Source organism: Anser cygnoides, chromosome 2, assembly GCF_040182565.1.
Source record: "Anser cygnoides isolate HZ-2024a breed goose chromosome 2, Taihu_goose_T2T_genome, whole genome shotgun sequence".
NCBI classification, from domain to species: Eukaryota; Metazoa; Chordata; class Aves; order Anseriformes; family Anatidae; genus Anser; species Anser cygnoides.
In genome coordinates this window covers 117,928,735-117,950,793 of record NC_089874.1, presented here as the reverse complement: position 1 = coordinate 117,950,793, position 22,059 = coordinate 117,928,735, and the positions used below count along the sequence as shown (strand labels likewise).

The window sequence follows — 22,059 nt, the reverse complement described above, 5'->3', positions numbered from 1 at the left end:
TCTGGCATTTAACTCTAAGCAAGTTAGTAATTCTGTTGACTTTGCTCTCCCCTTCTCGGGTTTATGCTGGAACTTTCTGGCTTCTGTGATTTCCACCTAAAATAGGCCTCAGCATGTAAGCTGCTGCAAAAGCTTCCTGAGGCATACTCAGTTCTAAGATCAGTTGAAGAAATTCCAGTTGACTTCAGCATAGAACAGATTGGGCCCATTATGGTGACCATGAACATAGGACTGAAACGGTTTTGGCTAAGCCTGAAAGACACGGGTAACTGTGCTGTGATGTGTTTTCTGTAGTTCTGAGAAGAAAAGGCATTTAGAGAGAACGTTCGTCTTCTGGTTATTTATTTGACTCTCAGGACTTCACTGGAATATTGAGTTGATTAAAATGTCTCTGTGGTTTATCGTGTAATACAATACATTTTGTATAATACAGTCTATATGTTTTCAATTTTTAAAAAGTTCTGGGTTAGAGCATTACAATGTTGCTGGAAATAATTTCACTTTTAAAGATGAGTGAGCTAATGAGAATTACTATTGCTTCAATGTTTACTTGCAACAATGAAAATGGTTAAAAACACATCTCTGGTGTGAAGTGTCTAGTTTTTACTTTTAATTTTATTTGTGCTAATGCATAATATAGCTGTAGACAGAAAATGGAGAATTATAGAAAAATATTTAAATTACAGAGCTTATCATTAAATGTTTTACATAAACATTGTTGCTTTCTTATAGAACATTGTGATGATATTATGGTTTTACTTGCTTGTAACTATTTACATTTTTTCTGTTTCAGACAGACACAATAAGGTACTCTGGGAGGGAAGAGGCAGCCTGTTATAGCCCAGGAGTTGTTTATCAGTCGCAGAACACACACAACTCCTATTGAAATCAATAGGAATTTGGGCAGGTTAGCTTCTGTATGGATTTCCAGGAAGAGCAGCAGAGAGATGTCTGTATAGCTAGATCAGGTAGCTGAAGGCAGAGGAGAGTGGTGAAAGTAAAACCAGGAGGGGGGAAAAATACAGAAAAAGAAAGGAATTAAGACACCTCAGGGGAGAAACAGGTCCTAAATAAAGGAAGCAAGAAAGTACAAATGAGGGAGGGAAGAAGGGAGAGAAGTACAGCTGGGAAGGGAGAAAGAATAGCAAACCAAACAGGAAAACAGGGAACTGGGGACGGGGAGAAAAAAAAAAAAGGCAAATAAAAAAGAGAGTGGTTGAAACAAAAGGGAAAAAAAAAAAAAACAGGAAAAAAAAGCAACTAATTCTTGGCAGAAACAGCAGCTGTTGTCAATAACAGCTGAGCATTTTAGTTTCTGGAAAACCTATTTCAGATGTGGGGGAGGAAAAATGGATGGGGATAAACCAACTGACCTGAGATGGAAAAAGTCATAGGCAGGAAATATGGAATTAGAGAGTGAAAGAGAAAGGAGGAAAATAAAAAGACAAAGGGATAAGAAGGCTAAGCCTGACCATGCTGTCTGTTTTCTGGGTTCAGTGAAGTCCCAGAATGTACAGACCCAGCTGTTTTTCTATACTTTTGTTCCCTGAGTTACTAGACCTTCAAGAGATTAAAAGTGTGAATTCTGATCCTACCGAAGCTGATTGTAGTGGTTTGTATTTTTCTTTTAATTTCAGCAGAGAGAGGGTGTCATCCAGACTGTTTTGTATTTTGTCATATTAGTGAAAATGTCAGGGAAATTAAACTGACAGGGGATGAAGACAGTGTGACCAGTTTTCACTCAGTAGAAAGGTGGTCACTGTTGATGAAGAGGGAAAATGTAAAGTAAAGAACAGCATGAGACACTAGCATTTATGCAGAAGACGCATATACCCAGTCTGTTTTACTTTCTACAGAGGGGAGATTAAAAATCTGAACAAACTGGTTGTCTCTTGGCAACTAAATAATTTCCTTCTTGAACGCACTATTGTCTGCGTATTTTATAGTTCAATTTGACTTCTTTTCCTGCTAAGATTTTCATAGGATCTCATTGAGTACGTTTGATGGTTGTAAAAAAAATAAATAAATAAAAATTGCTTGTTTGTTTCCCTGAAATACATTGTCATGTATTCTAGTAACTAGCCACCTGACCCTTTGTGATCCCAATGCCAATATTTGAATTTTTAACTAATATTTGTTCTCGTGGTTTATTGCAAATGAGAAATATTTCAGACTCCAAATTAATGTCCGGATAAAAACCACACCTTAAAATGTACTTGAATTACTAACGTTTGCATTACAGTGTGAATGAAGTGAACGTGAGGCTCGGGTTTATTTCAGTGGGCTTTGGATCAGGTCTTATGTGCCTGAATTAATATCAGTAAATTGTTCCTGTGCCAGGACTCTCTCAGCTGAGCTGCAGAAAGGAGACTGACACATTAGAGGCTGCAGGGAAGTGAACCACAGAACTGTAGTCAGTTTAATCCTAGTTAGTCTCACCTACTTGCCTTACTTGCCTTACGTGCATTTATTTGCCTTTGCAGCTAGGCTAGCGCTGAAGTGCAAGTGGAGAGATGTCTGAATATCCAGGAGAAGGGAGGACCACTGCTGTGGGTCAGTCCTTTGGAACCTTCCTAATGGCATGTGTAATCCTCAAGAGCTACGGTAGCATTGGGGAGAGCCACTTTCTTGGCCCAGTTACAGTACTTGTTAGGAGAAAGGTAATTTATAAAGAGGATTTAATGGTCTCTCTTATGGGCAATTGTCTTTCCAGCAGCTGTAGATGAAGAAGGGGTGCCAAGTGTCATGTGCGCCCATGTTCTGGTCAGAGGTACCTGGCTGGAGTTTGTAAACTGCCAGCCACTCCACACTGATTTATCTCCATGGGCAACACATGGTCCCAATATCTCTATATCTTTCCCCATCTCTCTTTTCTGCACCAGGATTTCAGTTCCTATTTTAAAGGAACTGCTTCCAAGTCTCTCGAACCTCCAAACTACTCATTTTCCCTTACCAGTCCCCCTCATAGGCTCCTCCTTGCTCCCACGCCGCTCTGCCAGGTAGGACACCTCCCATATCCATCCTACCTGAGCTTCACCTCCTCCTGCCCCATCTCTCAAATCCTCTGCTGCCATCGTCCCCAGCCCCTCAGTGTGCCTTACACCAGGCTTCCTACTTCTCACAGACTGATGCTGTCTGCTCCACACCTCTCCGCTCAGCTCTCCTGCTGCAGCTGGTTGGGCTGTGCTGCTCCTTGGCTTTCCTTCACCTTGCTCCTTGCGGCTTCCTCCCCCTTTCTGGCTGCTGTCCTTCTCCTTGGGATCCTCCTGCAGGAGTGCTGCCTGCATTTGTTTCTTGCAGGGGGGGACAGAAATGCAGGCACAGGCTGCGTTTATTAAAATTCACCTGACAGAAATCTGAAGGCAGAGCAGTAGAAGATGGAAATCCCAGCCTGGTGCTATTTGCACCCTTTTCTGTATGTATTGACACATGCATATAGACATATCTGCCTGTCTAAACTTTTTCCGAGAGGGATAATAATTCACTGGAAAAGTCAGGGGAAATCTTCCAAGCCCCCTTGTTTTAGAGGGAAAATGAAGTTAATGTAGGAAAAAAAAAAAAAAAAAAAAAACACTCAAGCCACTAAACCACTCAAACTGGGGATAAAGTGATGGAGAAAAAGGGAGCTTCCTGTACTTAATAAATAAATAAGTAGATAAATAAATAATGCCCCTTTCCATGATCTGCAGCACTCTGTGCAGCTCATTCACAAATCCTATGGATCCCTGAAAGAGTGGAGTTATATCTCGCAAGGTCCTGTGCTGTTCTTGCCCAAGCTTTGGCAGCGCAGTCCAGAACTGTTGTGACAGGGAGAACATGAGCCACAAATGGTGTAGAGACTCCTAAATACGGGCATTCCCTATCAAAGCCCTTGTAGTGTGATTTGGTTGTACCACTTACAAATTAGGATCAAGGTGAACATCCCACACACCTTTTTTTCAGATGCCTGCATGTCCTGTCTTGAAGCTTTTCTGTCCTCTTTTCCTGACACACATTCCCCTCACATGGAGAGGGGAGAGAGAGAGGAGAGGGTCATGCAGACCCTGTCTGCAATCAGTCTTTGAAGGCATTTTGTTGCCTTGGATTACTGTAGTTTCTCCCTAGAGTGGGAGAATACTGAGGTTCTGAGTCTGTAGCTACTGACCAGTAAATGAAGCAGAGGTGGAACGGTGTAATTATTTCAGTTTACACTAAAAAGAGAAAGTACAACAAGCCTTGAGGGCAAGGGAAACAAGGAGAGCAAACACAGAGCACAAAATCAAGGCAAAGTATTTTTCCAGAAAAAAAAAAAAAAAAAACAGTTCTGTTAAACACACCTTATGGAAAAAAAAATGCTCATAATCTGTAGAAACAGCATTTTATTTTTTCACACTATTCTTATGTTTTAAAAATTAAAGCAGTTTCATAGCTAGCAAAGTAAGTTGTTATACTTTTGCAAAGTATGGCCTGAAAAGATTAAACATCAGAGTTAACTGGCATCCTAAATAAAAGTTTTTGGTTGGCCTCCACTGCTCTGTAAGCTTCCCTTTCTGTTGTTGATGTTGTTGAAGAAGATCCTGCCTGGAATTACAGGTTTACCAAACTACCATCTAAAGAAATTAGAGAATATGGGAAGTAGAAATTCATTACTAGACCCTTTCTGGCATCATTTTTCATATTTGCTGGCTTCCTGAAATTTTCTTTAAAGACCGTCATGCCTATTGCCATTAGTAGTCAACACTTCTTGCTGTATTCTTGGAAAGCAGACAATGAACTTTGAGCAAATACTATCAGCTGCCAAGTTCAGTGGAAACAGACGGTTTGCACTGAAGCTGGAAGCAAATAGAGGTTGATGCCACAGTGGGTTCTTCTCATCTTCCCCTGACTGCTGCTTTTTTTTCAGGAAGAAAAAAAAAAAAAAAAAAAAAAGGAAAAGGTAACCCATCATAGTCATGTGAGGCAGCAGCAGGTTCTGCTGCTTCTCCTCAGCTTCCTAAAGAAAAGGAGGCTCAGCTGGGGAGAACACAACCTCTGATGCGGAGACCTCCTGTAGCCATAGACATCCAATACAGAATCAGACAAAAAAGGGACGTCCTGACTTTTCATGGTCGTGTGAAGTTGCATGTCAGTAAAAAGAGCTGATTGAAATTTTTCAAGAGAAAAATGCGCTTGACCACCCTGAAGCGTTCTATAAACATTTCGATTTTACCATCTCTGTCCACAACAAAAAAAAAATAGGAGGAGGAGGGGAAATCAAATTTCAAAAGTTTCTTTGGTTTTATTTTTTAAAATACTCAGAATGAAGGGAATTTTTTCAAGATTCTTCAGAACTGCCAAGAGTATGGTAAATCAGTTGTTTGCATAGTTTTGCCAATACAATTCATGACATGGGAGACTTTGTGACTCAAGTGCCAGTAAAAGATTTGCTATTAAAATTACTGTGATTTAGGTCCCTTGTAATGCTTCAGATATTCGCTGAGTTGCTAGTAAGGTTAGCTTCAGCATTCGGCTCTTGGTGAATTTAAAGATGTGTTCAGCGGATCTATGTGTGTGGATGTTGTCCTTATAGGAGGCGTAGAAGGCAATTAGGCCTGTAATTGCAATGCTGGAACAAGGGTTCACAAGAAACTTCCACACAAAGAGAGTTGGTTGCAACCTAACCGTGATGCAAAGGGAGTGATACATTTGATAAAGGAAATGTTCAGGGAGATAAGCTTATCACACAGACGATGCATCCATTAAAGCCTGTCTCAAGCTGTAAGGAACAATGGTGTCGTGTAGGGATACAGCGACCTTGGCAAAACTCCTTATGGGAAAGCTGCTGCGAACCTTTCTGAGGAAGCGGTACCAGTCTCCTGTCAACATAAAGAATAGGCTGGTGATACAGGGAGACAGAGATGAAAAGGACATTCCTCTGGGTTCCTCCCAAAGAAACGCTGATGATAGATGCCACTCTTCCAGGAAACTGGCCCACCCTTAAGACAGCTAGTGGATCAGAAGATCTTACTCCAAAAGGAGGAGACATTCATTTCAAATATTTTCCAGCTAAAAAAATTACCCTAACTCTTTGAGATGTGCTTAGAGACCATTCTAAATTAGTAGCAGCAATAGGATTCGATTGATAAAGAAAAATCAGGTATTCAGAGCTCCAAACACCTTGTAAGTTATTTTAGTGCAAGGAATGGAAAAATGCCTAGCAACTATAGATATAAAGGCATTTAAAGCAAACCTTAACTTGTCATGTAACTTTTCAGCAGTTCAATATGGCTTGTCAGACATAAGATTCACTTACGTGTAGACTTTTGCTTTTTAGGTGGAGACAAAAAAAAATGCTTTTGGAGCTACCAGTGACTCTCCTTCTTTCTCATGCAGTTTGGTTTTTTTTAATAAATAAAATGCAGTAGAAAATAATAATAATAATAATAAAATAATAATAATAATAATAATAATAATAAAAATCATTTGAGTATATTCATAGGAAAAAAATAAGACATCTATGTCCGCATCCCAGCTTAGTATTTATGATCCTAAAATTTGGTCTGTTGTCAGTCAGCAGGGCTTTGCAATATATAGAAAACAGGCAGCAGAGCAGGTGGGTGTTGGGCATCACCAAATAATGCTTATTGGATGTCGCTGCAAGCTTTGCTGCAATGAAAACGTGTACTCTGGGTTTTCTGTTAAGCAGGATTATAAAGAGAATGAAAAGATGAAAACAAGAATCTTCATGGCACTAAAGTGAACAGTCAGACTGGCTTTTAGGTATGATATTAATAGAGTGTTTTTTCCTTTGGGTGGGCTTTAGCAATAGATGTGCCTTAGAAGAGTAAGAAAAATCAATTAATGAAGAAACTTATGTTCAATGTGTTTGTGAAAATATTTTGAACCTAAGAGTTAAATAATTTCTTGGTCATAATTTGCAAAGAGACCTAGGTAATCCTCAGCATCCTTTAGGTCCTGACAAAACAGATGTTCTTTTAGGTCTGTCCATTGCCCACAAGAAGAAGGATATTCCCCGTGGGTCAGAGTTGCAGCAGAACTCCATGGCTGCAAGACTTGGTCTGATGACTGTGGAAGCTTAGGTCCTTGCCCTGGCAGTGCTGTGGGGTTGGGAAAAGATTCTGGATGCCTACTCACCTACAGATTGCAATGTTTGTTAATTCACTGACATGCTAACAAAGCCTCACAAAATGTCTCTGTCCAAAATAAAGCTTGCATTCTGTCTTACGGCTTTCATCAAGTTCGTAGTTAAACTCCTGGATAATGATATTTTCTGTCTATTAAACATGTGTTGCTAATCATGGCTATCTTTGCAGTCAACTGCGGAAGCCAAAATCCATTGAAAGAAGCAGTTTTCATAAGATGCTGTTGTTGTACTGAAATGCCTACCCAGGAGTGAGGAAGATAATTGCTAAAGATCTCATAACATGTTCTGTGATGGCAAAACAGTTTCTTCAGTCACGGGTAAATGCATGTCTGCATCATCAGTTCAGATTTGCAGACAGCGACTGGCTTCTCCATTATATTTTTGTTGGACACAAAACTCCTTCAAAGGCCTTTTTGGAAGAAAAATTTTGCAGAGGACCATCCTGGTTTCTGAAGGTTATATTAAGCCTTTAGTGTTAACACACAAAAGGTCAGTAACTGAAATGCTAAGGACTGTTTATTTCTGTTTATTATGTTGTCCAAACGTTACTGCAATACTTTGTTTCTGCATACTAACACAGGCCAGTTTTCCTGAGGTTCTTGCTACTTGTTTTGACAGTATCACAATGTGTTATCCTCCAGTTTCTCAAATCCTTTGGCCTGCTGAGATTTGTGGGTGTGCTTTAAATTCACCACCCATTCATGTGGTCTTGCTGAATCTGAGCTGGTCTTTTGGCAGTTGCACTCGAGTCCCAGTTCAACGAGAAAACATCTGAAGTTTGGTTTGGCTCTGCTGCATGAAAGATCAGAGCTCAAACAGGAGCGAGGCAACCCATGTATGCGAGTTTCCTGGTCCAAAGAGCCACCTGGCTCAAGCCATGATGACAGTCTATATTCAAAGAGCAAGTCCAGCTATTTGACTGCAGTCCTGAGTTAAGAGGAAATTAGACTTGGAATAGTCTTCATTTTTTTCATGGATTACCAGTATCACCTTTATGTCTAAGATGCGGTTTTCTTTCTGATGTAGCACTACACAGAAGGAATGAAGGACCACAGATTGCCATTCTTCATTTTATTCTCTTGTGTTCTATTCTCTGTGCAGGCACCAATGCAGAAAGGGGAACTTTGCTGCATTGTTTAAAAAACTGAAAGAATCTGGAGCAAAGCTGTCATGGGTGGGGCTTGTTTTGTTGCCTGCCTTTGCAGAATGAACTTCTACTAAGTGCCTAGATGAGGAAAACCCAGCAGTGCAAGATTGATGGATATGCTAATAAAGAAAAACAATGTACAAGAAGAATATTTCCCATTAATGCGTTCTCCATTAACATGAAGCTATCAAGGTTGCAAAAGAGCTTTGGGTGGACAAGGCTGTCAGGATTATTGAGATCTGTCACTGTCTTTTCTACTGATTCTTCATAAGATGATAAATTCCCTTGGGCTCAGCATTTTGTCCAGTGTATTTGCAGTTAGTTTAGACTGTAGAATAAGTGACCTGAATTTTAGAGCTGATGCACATCTCCTGTGACCTTGGAAATCAGCAGCATTTAGGTATGTTGATGGGTATTCAACATCTCTGACAGCAAAGTCACTTATCTGAGTTCTCAGATTCCTAGGTTTGTGTGCTTTAATGAAACCATACAAGTTGGAAAATGTTGACTTTAAAATATATTTTGTTTTACAGCCCTGTAAGTAAACAAATTTCATACCGCATGGGGTACCCAGAAACTTAATTAAGGTGAATTAAGTGTTCTAAAATCTTTGCAGAACAAAAACTGCAAAGTGCGTGCAGAATAATAACGTGTGTGTACCTCAATGAGAACTAGAGTTTTGCATTCTTGGTAGAAGAAATACTTTGGGGATAAGACATTGGTAAGTTTTTCTCAGCTTTTTGTGTGACATCAGCCTTCCTGTTCATGGTTAACGTTATTTTAGCCTTCCCTGACTGAGACCTGCTACTGTTAATTGAACACAAGATGATCATAATAGCCTTGCTAGGGACACTGTGAACCGCAGTATGTGACCGGGCAGCGTATTACGCTGTGAAGTAAGGACTATGAAAAGAGACTGTTTCAGATACAACGCCAAGTGTTTGACGGGGTAATATCGAGGTATCCAAATAGCAAATATGTAATAATGCAGGAAGGGAGAAACTTTACCTTACACGTATTTTCTAGTTCTGAATTTATCTTAGTGTTTCACTGAATTACATTTTTTATTAATGTTTAGAAAAGGCTTCTGCATATAAGCAGTGATCTTTTCCATGTCTTTCATATTTTAATATATGTGTTAAGATGTATATTAAGATTTAACAGGACTGCTCAGTGTGATATCAAACACAGATGCAATGCAATGTAATAGAGTAGAGAAATTTTTATTTCAAAACCTAAAGTGTGGGGATTCACACCAAAACTTAAAAAGCAGAATTGTCTCCAAGGAAATACATCAATTTAAAACATGCATATCTTGTCACCGTATTATCTTTACGTGGCTCACTGGAAAAACTCTCAGTGTAGATTAGTCAGATACTGTACGTTTCTCAGTGAGACAACTCATCTCTTGTTCGTAATGTGAGAATTCCCGGTGCTTTTGGTAGAGACTATGCTAGCTATTAATTTCATATTAAACTTTAATTAAGGACTTCTGTTCATGCTACTTCCCGTGTAAAATACTGAAAAAATATTAAATATTTCTAAACGTTCCCATATAGCAGTGCTAGTCCTTCTCAGGGCATAGCAGATTCTCAGATTGTTTAGCTGAGGAAGTAATGTTAAGGATAGTTGCAGCTGCCAAAGTCTGGAAACTCAGAGTTACATCTGACATTTCATTCTTCACCTTAACTATTGAGCCTTGGCCATTCATTGGTTTTTCACAGTGCTTTGGAGTTAGAAGGGAGTTTCACAGATGAAAGATGAAAATCAAAATAAACTCCTTTATCAAGTAAACCTTGCAAGGGCATTCTGGATTTTACAATACACAGGGAGTTGATTGTGATATAACGTACAACACAAGGGGGTTGGAATAAACAATTTATTCTCTATCGTTAGGGATGGCCATGCATAACTGAGTTATGGCCCTGGTTTGCTCCGCCACTTGTTACATGTGCAGTCATCCCTAACTCGTACCAAAAATAGTTTATCATGCTCCTGCGTTGCGTAGTTTTTATCAAATGCTCTCTCATTAAAAACTTTACTGGGGAGATTGAACGTTTCAAGAGGCTGGCAGTGTTTGTGAAAGCTTTCCCCAGAGCTTGGTCTCACCGCATCGAGTCCGTGCTGACAGCGATCGCGAGACGGCTCCCGATCCCATACCCAGACATAGTCTGGTGGGCAGGTAACAGTCATCATCTGACAGCAAGTAGCAGCTTTAGTACCGAGGTCAGAGGCTGGCTTGTCAGGAAGGCTGAAGGGCTGCAGGGGCTCCCCACAAGCTGGGGGCGAGGCGCGGGGACAGCGTGGGAGAGCACTGCAGTGCCACTGCCCGTGCGGCGTGACGCCCGCCCGCCACGCGAGGCCCGCCGCTTCCCCCGCCGTCGGTTCGGGACCTTCCGCGAGTCCTAAATTCGTTTAAAAACAAACAAGGCCGTCTGCCAGAGAATTCCCTGGCCACCCTTGTGATAGATGGAGCTGCAGTCTGTCGCTGTCCTTTGCAGAGCCATTTGAAAGGTTTCATTCCTCAGCATCGTCTGGGTCAGGTATTGAGCTGCGTGCTCCCTTCCTGAATTAAGTTCATTTTGGGTGGCTGTGCGCCTCTAAAGCACAACTCAGTTCGTTTTGGTGCTTGTACAGATGTGGATTAGTCTGTTGCCGGCGCTCTTTCTCGGCAGTAAGTGGCGCTGAGCCGCTGGCATGTCTCAGCGGCCGAGCATCCTCTCCCGAGTGTGCTGCTGAGACTGCAGCGCCCAGGCACCTCACAAGGCTGTGCTCATGGCTCTGCTCAGTGGCCTTCTCCGGCTTTTTTTGACCAGCAGGGTTTCCTACAGACTGAGGTACAGATCATGATGTTGCTCTGACTGGGAAAACATTGGTGTTTGGCAAGGGTGCTTTCCAGCAAATGCACGGTCCTCCTGCACGTTCATTCATACTGGTGCAAATTTTCCAGGCTACGACACCTTCCTACACAGCAGGAACGCTTTGAGCGTAGACCTTTATTTCAGTGTTACCACTCTGGAGCTTAGTATTACTGACGGAAGTTCAATTGTATGTGAAGTGACTATTAAAGCACCGGGACTCATCCGGGGGTCTGGGCCTGCCCTCCCCTTTTTGCTTCCAATTGTGCTCAATCCCTTAATGTTGCAAAGAAATCGCACATTCATCAGGTAGAGTGTTGGAGGCCAGGGTGCAGATAACCGCTTTTACTGCATATGAGACATTGCAGTCCTGTTCTTAAGAACTGCCAGGCAGATTGGGAATCACGGTCACGGTTAATAGCAGCGAATTGCCAGCTCTTGATGGGTGGGTAGTCACTCCTTTCAGTGGTTGCCCCCTGGGGGAGAAGGTAGAAAAACAGAGGGAGGGAATTAGAGTGACTTTGCACAGTTGAGCAGGTTCATGCCGCTGGATCAGTGGCAAGCATTGGCAGGGCTCCACTCTGGGGAGGCTCACAACAACATCACAGTCTCATTTTTACCAATTGGTGTTGCTATAGCCAGTGGTGCACAGGGGGAGAGCACGGGAAAGGGGGGGAGAGGTGGGGGAGAGAGAAAGCAAGAGCCTGGACTAAATTAAACAAACAAAAGTGCTTGTAAGGAGCATTTAACCCATAACCGTTAGCCCAGTGCTGCTAATTGTGCTAAACTACGTATCTGAAGTTCAGCGTGTGATTAAAGAGTTGGCTCACAAACTCTCTGCATAACCTTAATTTTTTCAAGGTTCTTTGAGTGTAGAATGGCTTATAATAATGATTTTGACTAATACGATTTTTGACATGCAACTTTAATGCTTAACCTTAGTACAACTCCAGAGCATTTCATGTGTATTCAGCTGTAAAGAGTGATGATTTAAAGGGATAATATAAGAAAAAGGTCGTTCTAGAATGAACCTCTAACAAATTGCATAAAGGAAGCTTATTATTCCGTGAGTAGAGAGATATGCAGCTTTTCTGATCATTTTTCTGCTTGGTTCAAAAAATTGTTAAGATACGATTGGGGAAAGAAACACAAAAAATGAAATAGAAAACTGCAAGCAGTGAACATTCTTTTGATGGTTATGATTTTGTTGCCACTAAAAATACTCTTCAGTAATGTGGTTGTTCATCTTTCCTCTTGTTTTGGGTGAAGAATTCGTTCCAATAAGAAAATGCTGTTATTGGTTGGAGGATTGCCTCCCGGACCTGACCGGCTACCCAGCAATTTGGTTCAGTATTATGATGATGAAAAGAAGACGTGGAAAATACTGACAAGTAAGTGGTTTATTTTTGTGCAGTTGTCTTGATGAATTTAAAAACATGGTTAATCAAATTAGACACTTTATTGATTTGTTTCTCTTCAGAGATTTGTTTATGTATCACAAGGGGCTTCACAATGGAGCAATAAATTGAGATTGCAGAAGATGCTAATTTTATAATAGGATAGGCCTAAATTAACATTGGCTTAAAATCATTCCAGTAAGTTTTTTAAGTAAACTTGTAAGTCTTTCATCCTGCAACATGAATACATGCATATTTATGTATATGTGAATAAAATCTAGTTTAGGAAAAAAAAAGACAATTCTTGGACCGTTTTCTCTGTCAGATCTGTGGTAAGCCATCATACTAGATAGAGCACATCTTCAATTCTCCTCTGCATCTTCATTTCCTTCTTCCAGCTTTATCTGTTGTCCACAGTCATTAAAGAAAGGTTTCTTCTCTGCTGCTTTGAATCCACTACTGACAGAAGCATTGCTGGAATATGTCAGCTACAGGAAACAGTGCATGGAGGCTTTTATCACAAAATTCCTTCCCACCTTCTTTTACAGGCTGGTTGTGTTTTAGAGCAAGTATTTTGCCTTGAGCACTGAGATTTGGAACTTAGTGTTGTGTTGGTTGCGATTCCCAGTCTAACTTGGTCATGGAATCAAATCATAGCTTCTTGAGTGCAGCAGGCTATGTGTGCATTAGTCCCCTTGTGGCTAAGCTGGCTGCCTTGGTCAATAAAACTAAATTTTAACTGTCAAAATTGCCCAAAGCAGTATAGATAAAATAATAAATGAGCAATTTTGATCCATAAATCAAAGCCATACTTCTAAAACTGGACAACTGGTAAAACCTGGATTTTCTGATAGACCTCCTTTTTTTTCCCAATAAAATACCTTTTACAGAATTCTGTTCTTCATCACTTATCTCAAACGTTTTAACAGGATGCATCCACCTTTACGTTATATGCACAGGTTAGGATGAAAAAGAATTAAAAAGACTGGTGTGATGCAGGACTTGAAATATGCCTCTGCAAATTCCCTTCTCCCACGGAAAATTTAGGAGCCTTTCTGAAAATGCTTCAACATAAAGACTTCCTTGATTTAGATGCCTGGATTAATAGTTGAGGGCATTATGTAAGAAAGGCGATTATAAAAGTTTGTATGAACTATTAGAAAAGTCTACAGCATCTATACTATGGGATATGCTACACTTCATATTTTTCAGAATCATGAAATAGGATACTTAACTATGTAACTAGTGTAAGAAAATTCTAAAAATGGTCAGTGAAAAATCAGTGATACTATGTAGGACCAAAGTGTTTTGTAGTTTTGAATTTGTTGTGTCTAATACAGTGGCTCACCCTGATAGGAGAAATGGAACTCTTGCTTCAAGACCTGAGCCCTCCACTGAATTAAAGAAATGACTTTATTCTGAATTAGGTATCTACAGATATGTAAGATTTTGTGAGAATGAAATTTATTCAGTTCTTGGTTACTTACAATGTGATGCTATCTCCAAAACTGTGGGAAAACGTACCTGGAAGCATGATATCTAAATGTTGTGATTAAAAATACTGACTTGAATTCATAGCTAGTATTTGAATAACACAACCATTTATGGAGGTGTTAAAAGGTGTTTGTGAACCATTTTGTATAATTTTATTAAAATAACGCAGTCTTTCCTGGTTTACTGTAACAGATAGTAAACAACAATTCTCTTTCCATCCTGTTTTTTTGTACGATACTTTCTGTGCTGTTATTAAAAGGTACTGCATCTGCTGCAGTCCTAGCTAGCTTGTGTTCAAGCACTTGTTGCTCAGCCCTGGATCTGTTTCAGTCTTGGCTGAGACAATGACTGTAAAATACACAGCCCTCTTGTGACACAAACAATTATGTTTTTACAAAAAAATCTAGGAAGGGATGCCCTATTGGCCTGGGCTAGGATTGTAGATACACTGAGGAGAATGCACGTCTTCTCACAGTGAAAAAGACTCAATGTTAACACAATGTTAACAAGCATGATTTGCTGGAAAATACTGCTATTTGACAAATAGTAATAGTTTTTTTGTTGTTTTGTTTTGTTTTTAAGATGAATTAAGAGTTTCAGGTATGCAGATTTTGTATTCTCCTGCTTTATTTTCTAATTTACCATAAAGGAGGATGGGAAGTGGGGATTAGTTGGCATAGAACTTTTGTCCTGTCCTTTCCATAAGACATTGAATGACTCTGTAGTGTAGGAGTGCTTGGATTTAAAGATATGAACTGTGATAGAGCTGTTTTAGGGACGACTACAACCTAGTCACAGTATAGCCTGGTAATAGTACAGTGCACTCCTGGTATTAAATCTGCATACTATGACATTTAGTTGATATGTGGGAATTTGGGGACATTGTGCTATCTTTGGTTTTGATGTACTTGTTTGCAATTTAGGAAGAAGTACATTTATGTCCACCGTTTATCCTTTGACTGTTAGCTCTGTCCCAGTGAACAGTTTTGGAAAGTAATTGATCTGTTTCTATCCTACAGTCAGCAGTGAGGGAGGGAGAGTTTTTTTCTGTTTGTTTTTCACTTGTTTAGTGCTGTTGGTCCTGAGGTTACAGATCACTCCCCACTCATCATGGTAAGTGAGGAGTTTCCTCCTGGTGAACAGGGAAAGCCGTGTAAAAGCCATGTCCTGCTGGCGAGGCTCTGTGATGAAAAGAAGTCCTTACAGTCTGGTGCTGCAGGGTGTTCCTATCTCATTATCACCTGAGGTGTATTTCATTTCCTCCTGTACTAGCAAATGTTTCGGCTTCCATCTGCATTACTCATGTTCTGCTCTCTGTGCCAGTGGCATTTGGGGGTAGTGAAAGCGGGAAAAAAGCTCGCAAACTTAGTCCTGGGTGAAGGAGCAGAGCCACTGAGGAGGAGATTCGGCTCCTCTTGTCACTCTCCACTGAGAGGAGCTCCAGAAGTTACTCAGCAAGGTCTGCAAACTAGTGTGAAAGAGAGCTGCTTGCCTATTGTGTTTTTTCCTTTCTTCTCTGTGTGGATGGTGGCTGTTGAAATGAAAGTGGCTCATTTGCTTAGGGCTCTGTGTCCTCTCTTGTGCGATGCACAGGGAACACGAGAACATCAGCCACCAGAGCTACTGCCTCCATGTAAGCCGTGGCTCTGTACTTGGAGCCGTGAAGACGATTGCAGGTGGAACAGCACAAGCTATTGAGTATGACAGCTCAGGAGAGTAGCAATCTCATTTTGTTCCCACTACGAGACTAGATCTATTGGCAGGGGATACTGCCCACCTCTCTCTGCCTGGCTACCCAAAGCACCAAATGCATCAATACTAATGGGAGTAATTCTAAAGGAATCAGGAAAACAACTTGCCTTGTTCATAGATCCAGAAGAGGAGGGGAAGCACGCACCCATTTCCAATTTTTTAATGTCATCATCTATAGGCAAGAATGCTATGGCTCAAGGGATCAGTAGATTTTTCACAGTCTAGTATTACTGTGTATTTTTCCTGTCTGGTGTTTCTCATGGAGTTATTTTTTCTATGTTGGCAACAAAGGATAGAGACAGAGTAAAGAAAAAAAAAAAAGGAGAAAGCAAGTGGCATTTCACAAGCCTAATTTTATTTGATGGGGTTACAGTCCTAACCTAAGATTCATAAAGTGCACATCGCTGTACAAGTTGAAACATTTCTTACTGTACAGTCATGCCTGAGCAAAGTAGAGAATTTTATAGACTGTATGGCCAAGTAGAGTGAACAGCTCTTTACTGCGTGATTTCTCTTCAGTCTTGCTTACACATACACAACCCCAGGTTCATTTTTTAACTGGGTGCTACCTATGTCACATAACAGCGCCAGGCTGCTACTGGCAGTGACACAAACTGAAGCTGATGGGTCCTTATTAACAGTGAAAGTTCTGCTCTGTTAAGGGATTTTCATTATTCCATGATGTTTCGCAGTCCTCATAACTACTTACTGGATTTGGAACTGTTTGGGGGTCCCCGTGTCACAACCTCGTCCCTCCCTGGCCAGAACCAGCTACTGCTACTTCTCTCTTAATTTTGAGCTACAGTTCTGATAGTAATCCTTGTTTAATCATGGAGCTCCTTTGGTTGTTTGCCTTACCTACAATGTTTAAGATTAATTAAACTTGAAAGAAGTGAAACAATGTTTGTTAGAATTATTCTATAATCTTTGCAAGTTTCGAAATTCAGAGCCTATAAAGATTTTTTGTGCTCAGAATTGCATAGCTCTCCCAAAAACCCTACTGCTAAGGCAATGATGTATTACTTTCACTTTCATTATATGTTTTTAATCAGAGCGTGACTTCACACTAGACAAAGCGATGCTTTATGCATGGTCTCCCTTGTTTTTTGCTAAAATCTTCTGACATGATTAATTTTACTTTAATGCTTTTGTCTTGTTGTAATGGTAAAGATGATGGGTATAAACCAGGGCAAAAAATACATGCTTTTCTGTCATAATGCCTCTGAGCATTTAAAAATATATTAAATGAAAGAAAAAAATATCACAAGAGACTGATCCAACTGGAATTAGATTTCTTGCTACCTGAACAGAGAATGAAAGAAATATATAAAAATGATGCAGTCGTTGTTTTAGTTTGGGGTTGGTTTTTTTTTTTTTCTTTTTGGTATTTTTTCCATCGCAATGTATCCATCTGTCTGATTATAAGTGTTAAGTAGGAGAGAAATTGTCTCTTACAGATTTTTAGGTATACAGTGAATCTTCCTCTCAATGCAGAACTTTTTTTCTATGTAAAGCACAAAGGGGTAAAACGCTTGGAAATGTTACTGAACTCTTACATGGCACGTTCATCATGTGAAGCTGCAGTAGTTCTTTCTTCCATATCAGTACTTTATTTTTTAAGAAGATGCTAATTGTAACATTCCTTAACCTCCCTAGATAACCACATCATCTGTGTAAACCATGAAGAGGATTCAATAAGCATTAAAATAATGGTAAATATATTTATAGGCGATAATGTAGTTATGCTTAGGTAGTGCATTAGATTTGGATTTTAAACTAATGTAAAAGCCATTTGTCATTGTCCAATTAAAAGAATAACATAGGTGACATATTTGGTTAGGAAAGACAGGGAAATGTCTTGAAGGTCACCAAACTGAAGAGTTTTGTCAAAATAACCAGCACTCACTTCTGGTTACTTCCTGTCCTAGTTATCCCGTAATCTTATTTTAATCATCTTGAATTTTGTGAACTCCCTGCTCTTTACTAGGTTTATTTCAGTCTGCTGTGTTTGGTCAATATGTAAGGACAAACAGTGAATCAAGCACTTCAGTTTCCTTCTCCACCTCTTTCCATGCCAGCAGCAACCACGCAGTATCAAGGAGTTGTCAGTTGCTTTGTCTTCCTCTGACTGATCTTAACAAGTAGCCAGTAACCTTTTCATGCACGCTGCCCTCACAAAGGTGGTCCATCTTCCTTCACCAGGTTAGCTGTGTTCATTTTTACACGAGGCAGTCCCCGCTTCAGGTAGTCTTACCTGCATACATTATTTTTGCTTCTGTCATTTGGACATTTCAAATTTCCCTTGAATGCGTTCTGTGACAGTGCAACCTCCTGGACAACAGTCCTTCATCTTCAGTAACAACATTTTGAATGTCAAACAGCACTTACACGTGCTGGTTCTTCTACAAAACCTTTCAGAGCTGCACAAGCATTATTTCTTACACATTCTACCCACACAGAAGTCACATGAAAGAAAGGTAAAATGGTTTGATTCATGTACTAGCATCAGAAAACCTGGGTCACTCCCTTCCCATCCCAACCATTTCTGCAGGGATAGGCGGTATTTTCTTCTTTCCTGCTTCCTCTGGCAATTCTGTAACACCTGGTTGTGTCAGCTATTCCTATACAGAATGATGCTCTGTCCTTCCTGGGCAAGTTCATAACAAAACCTTTGCTCCGCTGGTTTCCTGAAACGGCTTTGGCATCGCTGAGTTCCTTAGTCCTTCCTGGGTTTGAGTGCTTTAACCAGTTTTCCCTAAAAACTCCTCAGTATTTTCTTTTCCAAGTTGGTTAACTACAAGACAGACAGTATGATTTATATGCGTACATCAGAGGTTCTTGGGAGACATTTTCAAAAGCATAAATGCCAGTTTATGTACTACTAAATGCCTAGCACATATTTTGGCTTTGGAAATGTTTACTTCTTTTAAGTATGAAATTCATCCACTGTAGAGGTTTTACTTTTTAAAAGAAGGTTAGTGTGTTAGAAGCAGGAGTTTCCTCCTTCAATTTGCCTCTAATCAATAGGCAAACTGAGTAAAAGAAGTGGTATTTGCAAAAAGTGAGTTGAGTCAGATGGACTGGTTAAATCTCTTGACATATGCCAGTTACAATCTGTTCACCCTTTTTTGTCACCTGTGAAAATAGTACACACTTATGTTAATCAAAAATGTGTCTTGATGAACAGTTCTTGGCAGCCCTAATAAATTTCCCCCCTCTCACTCCATTTATCCAGCAGTCTGGAATGCTGCAGCTTCTCCTTAGTGCTGTGTCAAGGATGGTTTCAGCACTGCATTGAAAAGCTTGAGCAAGCATTAGCATATTACTAAGGCAGAAGAAGTCTTGCTATTACCTACTAGACAGATTTAATAAACATGGCAGGTATGTGTAGAAGCTGTGCAAGTACGTATACACATATGCACATGCTCATATTTATTCTACTTTTTAGATGCACTGATTGCATTAAAAGCTAATTTTAAACATAAATGCCATCTGTATTTTCTGTCCCTATATTTATCCCCTTTTAAAAAGTTAAAAAACAGGAAATAAGGTCACAAAGTTGACTGACTGGTACAACTATCCAACTTTAAGCCTGGATTTAGGAGATTTATTCAATGTGATCAGACGCACTGCCAATAAGACATATGATTTTCACGTACGGAGAAGTGAGAGCATAGTGGTAAGAAGCAGAAATTTAGTAAAGAATATATTTTGCATGTGACATACTAGAGGTTAGCCGCAATTCCTGTTCTGAGGATGATGCATGGGAATTCAACCATGCAAGTGCCATTAATGATGCATGCCTGCGTATCTAAGAGCAAGACAGAGCTTTAAGAATGAGTGAAAATGTAGTGTGTTCTCACAATGAATGCTGCATTTGTTAAATATTATTTTCTTGTGCAGTACCATTTGACATAACTTTCAAGAAATGTTAACCCTTTTTCTGTGTATTTTTCTTTTTTATTACAATGTTGTTAGCTTCTGCTTTTTACACAGGTGTTTTTTTGACTGTGTATCTTGTGATAACTTCCGTTTTCTGTGCTTGGCTTGACCAAGCAATCTGTTAACTTCATTTTGCCTTCTTTTAGCTGAAACCCTCAGGGAATGAAGGGCTAATATAAATTATTCACTTTTTTTTTTTTTTTTGTAAAATTTAAAGTATGTCTTTCTGCTTATTCATAAAGCAGATTTTTCTGCATATCCCCCTTATTTGTAGGCGTGGTGTATCTGGTATATCATAGGCAGTGGATATCTTTCTCTTCCTATATTCCTAGACACTATATATTTTTCTACAAAATATCTTTGAAACAGCTAGTCTTATTAAGATTATCAAGTCTTATTTAGACCAGATTAAGTCTGTGCTAAAGCTCTCAACAGTCTTTCAGCTTCTGTTGGCTGCTTTCTGCACTCTATTACAGATTTCTAAACACCTACCTTTCTGGAAACATGGATATATGAAATACTTCATTTTCTTTTGCATATACAAAGATGCCTTCCAAGATGTTTATTTTCTTTTGTATACACAAGCATGCCCGAATCTACTCATCTTCATCCTCAGAAACTCCACCAGCAGTTACTTTCAGGCAGGGTCCAGAAGTGTGACCTGAATGTCCTGTTCGCTGCTTGTGCTCAGGCAGGACCATTTGTGGTTGAAAACCTGACTGGGACAGAAGAACAGGACACAACCCTGTTCCAAAACATCCTTAGGCAGGGGACTGAGACAGTGCAGAGATGAGGTGTGTGTCTCGAAGTTAGAAGGTGGCAGGTGTAAGACAACATGAATTATCAAATGATCTGTGCCATTTCCACAGTAGATGCTGATGTCAAGCTTCTGTGGGGATGTCTTACAAAGAAAGCTGCTGATACCTGGAGATGCTGCTCCCTACTTTATCCTTGCAAGTAAATCAAAACCTTTGACTCAAAACCTTTCTCCTGGATCACAGAACTTAGCTTTTTCTACCTCATCTTTCAACTTGAGTTACTCATCTTTACAGATGGCTTGAGGATGACAGTTCCATTTTGCAGCAACTTCTACGACGAGCTCCAAAGTAAAATGAGAACAAATTCCTTCCTTTATTTATTTGCAAAACCAGAATTGTATCAGAATGTCCTGTCTCACATCAACACTTCTTGTGGGGCAGGGTAGAGGCAGCCAACTGAGGTTCAAGTTCCTACTTTGCCCAAGACAGCACAATTTTTTTAACTTCAGTCCCTCAAATATGTCCCAATGGGTATTTCACAGCCCCACCAGAGAGAGCTTTGACCACAGTTTGTGCAAAGCTAGCTGGAGACCAGAAACACAGATACAAATAACAAGTTACCATGCCTTTACCAGTAAACCCAGGTGGGCAGCACAGCATGGTTACCTGGGCTTAATGCAGTCCTAAGGATCTGCAGCATTTCAAGTTATCTTAGCCTGTGGGCATTTTGTGTCTGCTGTAGATGCACATGCCGTGGTCCAGGTAGAGTAGAGACTGGAAGCTATGCAGTCCTGTCCTCTGTCCAAAGAGAGTGCCCCATTTGGCTAGATAAAGATTTCAGTAAGGTCACATAATTTGTACTGTGAGGAACTATCACCAGAAATGTTCTCACAAGCACTATGTATGTCCCTTAAAGCTATTAGGCCACTGTCTCTAAAAAATGAGATATCTGGAACAGCTACCATGCAAAATTGTGTGGCATTGTGTGAATTTAGAGCTCACTGCAAACATGGCTTTCTGTTTCTTAGATGATTTCAGGTAAAATTTATGAGTTTATTCTCATCTAGTTGCACTGGGATTTATGTAGCATTAATGGGAGCTAGGCATGTATGGAGATGAAAATGAACTCTGGTATGTTCCTATTTGCTTACTTTAGAAAGCAATCCCTTTTCTGGTATCTAATGTGACATTTTATTTATGTACAAATGGGTTGCAAACAGGATGGCAAAAGCACCACTTGCTGGGCAAAATATAATCATAAACAATTCACATAGAAATCCTCTGACTTTCTGAGAAATAGATACATGCTATACAAATTTTCTCCTTTCAAATGTTCCTAAAAGAAACGGCAGAGTCCTTCCAAGAAGTTTTGTACACATTTTTTTGCAATACAGATTTCAGAAACCTGCCTTAGCTTTCTCAGTTTCATAACTGGTATTAATGGGAAGAGGTGCACATTTTGCATCCTCAATGTTATTGTTTTCACTGTTGTATGTTCCAGTTGCATTGTGGTGGCTTACTGTTTGTAGGAAGTCATTCTCTTTTCAATTTTCCTCTATTTTTTTCACAGCTGGATTAAGTTCCTTTC

The 22,059-nt window shown here is 39.9% G+C and overlaps 1 protein-coding gene across 2 annotated transcripts in view; it reads left to right on the top strand.

Moving 5' to 3' along the window:
• The window catches only part of KLHL14 (kelch like family member 14), a 64,784-nt gene that overhangs the window by 5,615 nt on the left and 37,110 nt on the right, over positions 1 to 22,059 (top strand). For both annotated transcript variants that reach the window (XM_048049372.2, XM_048049371.2), the window contains exon 3: positions 12,398 to 12,519. In XM_048049372.2, the coding sequence (XP_047905329.2) occupies positions 12,398 to 12,519 (122 nt within the window). The remainder of the gene's footprint in view (positions 1 to 12,397; positions 12,520 to 22,059) is intronic.